The 6,000-nt window shown below is 41.5% G+C and overlaps 1 protein-coding gene and 1 long non-coding RNA gene across 16 annotated transcripts in view; one reads left to right on the top strand and one right to left on the bottom strand.

Annotated features, from left to right (window-relative positions):
* Positions 1 to 2,065: 2,065 nt before the first annotated feature.
* On the bottom strand, positions 2,066 to 3,962 carry LOC140624376 (uncharacterized). The gene is made up of 2 exons (XR_012023856.1): positions 3,234 to 3,962; positions 2,066 to 2,308 (listed from the first exon to the last, which is right to left on the bottom strand). It is a non-coding gene; the product is annotated as an uncharacterized lncRNA (long non-coding RNA).
* Positions 3,155 to 6,000, top strand: part of DYNC1I2 (dynein cytoplasmic 1 intermediate chain 2) — a 59,345-nt gene continuing 56,499 nt past the window's right edge. For 9 of the 15 annotated variants that reach the window (XM_072811182.1, XM_072811181.1, XM_072811184.1 and 6 more), the window contains exons 1-2: positions 3,419 to 3,591; positions 5,168 to 5,284. In XM_072811182.1, the coding sequence (XP_072667283.1) occupies positions 5,177 to 5,284 (108 nt within the window). In that variant the 5' untranslated portion in view covers positions 3,419 to 3,591; positions 5,168 to 5,176. Of the gene's footprint in view, positions 3,345 to 3,397; positions 4,060 to 5,167; positions 5,285 to 6,000 lie in introns of those variants that run through there. The other 6 variants (XM_072811189.1, XM_072811186.1, XM_072811187.1 and 3 more) reach the window with 5 other exon arrangements.

Below are 6,000 nucleotides of genomic sequence, written 5' to 3'. Positions count from 1 at the left end.
TTATTGCTCTAAAAGTCTCAAACAATCTTAACATTTCTCCAGTCTGTTTTTCTTAATTCCCACTGCAAATGCATTGGCTCATTCACATGTAGTTTCTGGCTCCATCAAAAAGCATTCCAACTACATTCCCTGCTTCTAGTCTCTATCCTGCCTCTCCTCTCCATCTCCTATCCCTCCAACTAAGCTGTATCAATTAGGGTCTCAGCTGGAAGCAAATTCACCCAGAGTTCAAATGAAGATACTTTGATGAAAGGACCGGTTGCAGAAGGGCTGACAGAGGTAAGTGAACAATTAAACTTGATAAAGCTCAAAAAAAAAAAAAAAAAAAAAACTTGATGAAGTACTTGGAGACTAGCTACAGAGGGGATGCTAAAGAGACAAAAGAAGGAAATAAAGTTTCCAGAGCCTAGTGAAAGAGCTATTAAGGAGGGGCCACATGCAAAAGCTGTAGCCAGGAAGGAATGAAGCTACTACTACTATCAGAGATATAACATCAAAGGAGGGAAGAAGTAGGGAAGAGATGCCAAATTTTACCTTCCATCAGTCTTCAGATAACCTTGCTTAAGCCTCTCATTAGTCAAACCCAACCACAGGGGAATCATCAAAGAAGCTGAGGTCAGCCCCCCCACCCCAGGCATAGAGATTGGCAAAGAAGGGTAAGAAATGAGTTTGAAGGCCAAAAATGCCATCACATCAGACTTTCTTCAGACTACTTCGAAAGTCATATGTCTAATATACTAAATTTACCACACCATCCTCGTATTTAAAATCTGTCGGTGGATTCACATCATCTCCAGGACTAAATCTAAACTGAGATATGTGACTTTGCCCCTGCCTGTGGCTTCATTCTCTTGTTTTTGCCCTCGCCTACAGCCATTTTGAATTATTCCAGATTTTCCAGTGGTCTATTCTCTCATATTATGTACATTGGCCACATTCTTTCCTCTTCCTAAGGCAACTCTCTGCATCTTCTTTGCTTGGTTAACTACTAATTCAATCTTCCAAAGTCAAAAATTTAGTTCTGGAGTTACCTCCTTCTGAAAATTTTCTTTTCCAGAGTATTTCCATCACTTCTCTACTGAATCCCATCATAATGTTTAGTTGAACTGAGTGTCCTGACAGAAATATGCATTTTAGCTCTTTTATACAGCACCCAGCACCATTCCTGGCACATGATAGGCAATCAATAGCAAGTTTTTAAATTAATAAATGAAAACTAAACATTACCAAAAGAAAAAAAAAGAAAGAAAGAAAACACAGTTATAAGGCCCTTTGAAATTTTAGGTTATGGGGAAAAGTCCTGAAATTCAAAGAATTTTCTTTCTCAAATTTATTTCTGTGATATTTATCTTGTATATAGGCACAGTAAGATAAAGAAGACTAGGCACAGGACTTAGAATTTGAATCCTAAAGGTTAATCTTAGGTTTGGGCAATGTCCCTCTAAAATGTAAGAAAGACAGTGCTTTGGTGTTAGCTTTGTTTCCAAATAATGCTTTAAATTATTTAAGTACAAAAATTTAAAATGTGTATTTCCCCATACATGTCTGGTAAATTCACATTCCAATGACTTTTCCTTTTTTTGTATGTTAAAAACCTAACAACTGTGGAAATCATTCTTGCTTGGTTTCAATAGTATAAAATGATTGATTTTAATTTAATAAAATTCTGGGACACTTGGGTGGCTCAGTGGTTGAGCATCTGCCTTTGGCTCAGGTCATGATTGCAGGGTCCTAGGATTGAGTCAGGACTCAATCCTGCCTCTCTCTGTGTCTCTCATGAATAAATAAGTAAAATCTTAAAAAAAAAATAGTGTAAAATTCTCACTTTTAAAAAATTCTTTGAGAGAGGGCAGCTGAGTGGCTCTGCGGTTTAGCACCACCTTCAGCCCAGGGCCTGATCCTGGAGACCCGGGATGGAGTCCCACGTTGGGCTCCCTGCAGGGAGCCTGCTTCTCCCTCTGCCCCCCTCTCTCTCATTAATAAATAAATAAAATCTTTAAAAAAAATTCTTTGAGAGAAAATTAAAATGCTATCCACCACACTGCAATAAAGTACTGGAGAATTATTTGCAATGCTGATAAACATTTATTTATCTATATTTATTTATTCCAACAGTAGTCATTTTATTTGTAGGCTCAAATGAACATTCCATGTGTATGTGATGAATATTGGAGAAAATATGGGAATTGGAAGTCTTTATTGCTGGGGTGCCTGGGTGGCTGAGTTGGTTGACCACCTGACTGTAGACTTCAGCTCAGGTCTTAATCTCAGGTGTTGAGTTCAAGCACAGCATTGGCTCCACATCTACCTTAAAAAAAAAAAAAAAAAAAAGAGAGAAGCTTTTACTGTTAATTTTCATAACTCTAACACTCCAGCTAGTCAAGTTTACAAAAGCCCAAGAATGCTAGTAAAAACCAAGACTTACGAATCTTTTCCTATTTAAAGATAAATGGTCACATTTCTGACAGAATGGGTTACACTACATTTTCAAAATTTAGGTTTATATTTTAGATATTGCCTAAGATGCCACATGAAACATCTATAAGGCATTTTTCCTCCTAAAACTGGTGCATATATCCTAAAAAAATGTTTTTCATGTGCAGTGTAATACATAAGTTCACCACCTGAAAATAATCCATAAGATCTGGCTAATGTTGAGTCAAAGATCTTATTATATGACACATGTGCATGCATGCACATAACATATATAACACACACATATATTAATAATATATATGACATTATATGACATTAATATATTAATACATATTAATATATATGACATAATATATGACATAATATATGACATATTGTGTAAAATACATATATTAATATATAGTATTGATATATATTAATATATGTGTTAATGCCATGTTATATGACACGTGTAAAATACATATACTAATATATATTAATAATATTTATATATGACATAATATATATATGACATATGTATGTGTGTGTAAAATACATAACACATAGCACTGAGCAGCGGACCACAGTACGTTAAAGGGAAGCGCTGGAAGCTTCTCCTTGGAGTACTGAAGATAGAAGGCCTCGAAGTCGGAAGCTCAGAAAAACACTACATGTCCCAGCATGCTTCGCGACTACCATTGACCACAATTCCCAGAATGCATTGCTCGTGGCTCGCAGGTTTCCCTTGCCGCTGGGGGTTGTAGTTCTCCCTCTGTGATCCGGTCCATCTGTAAGGCGAGGGCGGTGCGGTTGCTTACTCAGCCCGTAGACCTCAGGCGTCTTCTTGCAGTCTTGGCCAGGTGCAGACACTTCGGGTCCTTCGGCTGGCTGAGTCCTTTGTCTTGTCTCTTGGTTTCAGCTTTACACAGGTGAGTCACCGCGGGGCTGCCGTTCACGCCGCAGGGCCCCACCCCTTCTTTCTGGGAGCGACCGCCTTCGGGTTGAAGCCGTTTGTCCCTAAGCTCTCGCCGTAGTAGCCGCCGCCCATCCCTCTTTGTGTGCTTCGGGAAGCCGCGGAGCTAGTGGCGGCGACTCTCGGGAGTTGGGAGCGAGGGAGACGGACGTTCGGCGGAGGTTGCAGGCGGGCGGACTCTTTCCCATCCCGCCAGCTGACAGGTGGGTTGGCTGTGCTTCCCTGAGGCGCTTCCGCCTGCTGTCTGCGGTCGGCGCTCCGAGGGCGGGGTGGCGGTGCCCGCTGCCCGCGCCGCCCGGCCCGGCTCCCGGAGGAGAGCGCGGAGAGCCGCGCGGGACTCAGGCAGGCCGGGGAGACGAGACGCCCCGCTGCCCTCCGCTGCCTCTCCTGACCCACCCGGGCTCGCCCGGCGCCCCAGGCCGCCTCTCCCAGGCGCCCTGTCCTGGGCCGCGCCCTGCTGGCCGTGACCTCGGCGGGAGAGTGACTCCTTCTCGCCTTGCTCCATTTTATAAATAAAAGTCATCACGACACGGCGTTGACAGCACCGCGCATGTTGGAAGGCGCCCAGGCGTGGAGGCTGTAGCCCGAAATTCCAGAGGCGTTCTCCTCCTTGTAGTTTCGGGAAAGTGAACTTGTCAGTCACGGAGCTTCCGGCCCGGGAGGATGAGCTGGTCAGACTTTGCTGCTGTCGGGCTTTGACTAGACTAAATGTATTTAGTTTAAGTATATTTAGTTAGCTAGTGGTAATTTTTGTGGTTTTTTGCTTATCTCAAATATTACTATTACACGTCAGTTTTAGAATTTATGGGAATTTTTGTCTGACCGGATATTGTCTTTTATCAGATTTCTAGGGATGAGTGCAGAGCTCTGGCCGTGGATTTGATCTCCGTCCTACAGCCTCAGAGCTCCTTAATGACAGCCCATGTTCTCTCTCTCTCTCTTTTTTTTTTTTAAGATTTTATTTATTCTTGAGAGAGAGAGGCAGAGACACAGGCAGAGGGAGAAGCAGGCCCCATGCAGGGAGCCCGACGTGGGACTCGATCCCGGATCTCCAGGATCAGGCCCTGGGCTGAAGGCGGCGCCAAGCCGCCGAGCCACCCAGGCTGCCCTGTTCTCGGTCTTAATAGTCGGAGACATTGTGTTAAATTTGGTCATGTGAGCATTAAAGAGCTTACTGTGTGCTAGCTACTTTGTTCAACTCTGAATATTCATTTATATAAATTTCCTTATAATGTTTTTCTTCAAATCTCAGTAATATATGTTTATTTATTTATTTAAGATTTTATTTATTTATTCATGAGAGACACAGAGAGAGAGGCAGGCTCCATGCGGGGAGCCCGACGCGGGACTCGATCCAGGGACTCCAGGATGATGCCCCAGGCTGAAGGCGGTGCTAAACGGCTGAGCCACCCGGGCTGCCCCTATATTTATTATTATTATTTTTTTAAAGATTTTACTGGTTTACTCATGAGAGACACAGAGAAAGAGGGAGAGACATAGGCAAAGGGAGAAGCAGGCTCCCTAAGGGGAGCCTGATGTGGACTCGATCTCAGGACCCGGGGTCATGACTTGAGCCAAAGGCAGGCAGACGCTCAACCACTGAGCTACCCAGGTGCCCGTCTGCTTCCATATTTAAAAATTAGATTTTATATGCTGTCTTTCCATAGCAGTGAACTTTCATAGCTTCTTGAGATTATTCTCCTCTTGAAGACTAATTTTTTAAAAGAGAGCTACTTTAACCAACTTAATGATGATTTGTCAATGATTATGTTTTTTAAGGTCGCAAACATGTCGGACAAAAGTGAATTAAAGGCAGAGTTGGAACGAAAGAAACAGCGGTTGGCCCAAATCAGAGAGGAAAAGAAGAGAAAAGAAGAAGAAAGGAAGAAAAAGGAAGTATGTTTTATTTTTAAGTAAACAATGTAAAATAATTGGATTTACAAATTTTTTTTTAATTTTTATTTATTTATGATAGAGAGAGAGAGAGAGAGAGGCAGAGACACAGGCAGAGGGAGAAGCAGGCTCCATGCAGGAAGCCTGATCCCGGGACTCCAGGATCGGGCCCTGGGCCAAAGGCAGGCGCTAAACCGCTGTGCCACCCAGGGATCCCAAATAATTGGATTTAATCTCAAATAGTTATGCCTTTCTGTAATACTTTCAGAATAGTTAAAAATCCAACAGTCGTGACTACAAATATAGCACTGTAAGTGAATTTTCCTTTAAAGAAACCAGATATGTTAAAATGACAAAACTGATAAATTAAAATATGATTTTTTTTTTACTGAATAAAAATATTTCATATAGATTTGATTGCATTTTGGGGATTTGATTTATAAAAGTCCAATTTACATAATTTCTCTTCTAGGAATGTATGTATTACATAAGGTGAGGCACATCTATCTTTTAATGGTTCATGAAAACGTGGCATATATATCATAACTTAGTTTGGAATTTGAACTTAGTTATCTGAATGTTTTGCCAGTTTGTACTGCTAACAGTTTGTCAGAATAAATAATAGAAAATACCTAATAGGTTATTTAATTGATTAGGGAGTTTGTTATCTCTTTCATCAGGAAATATTTTCACCAAGTAGTAGGTTTGATACAACCTTA

This window comes from Canis lupus, chromosome 34, assembly GCF_048164855.1.
Source record: "Canis lupus baileyi chromosome 34, mCanLup2.hap1, whole genome shotgun sequence".
Taxonomy (NCBI): Eukaryota; Metazoa; Chordata; class Mammalia; order Carnivora; family Canidae; genus Canis; species Canis lupus.
Note: the sequence above shows the minus strand (reverse complement) of the source record. Positions and strands in the feature narration are given on the sequence as shown.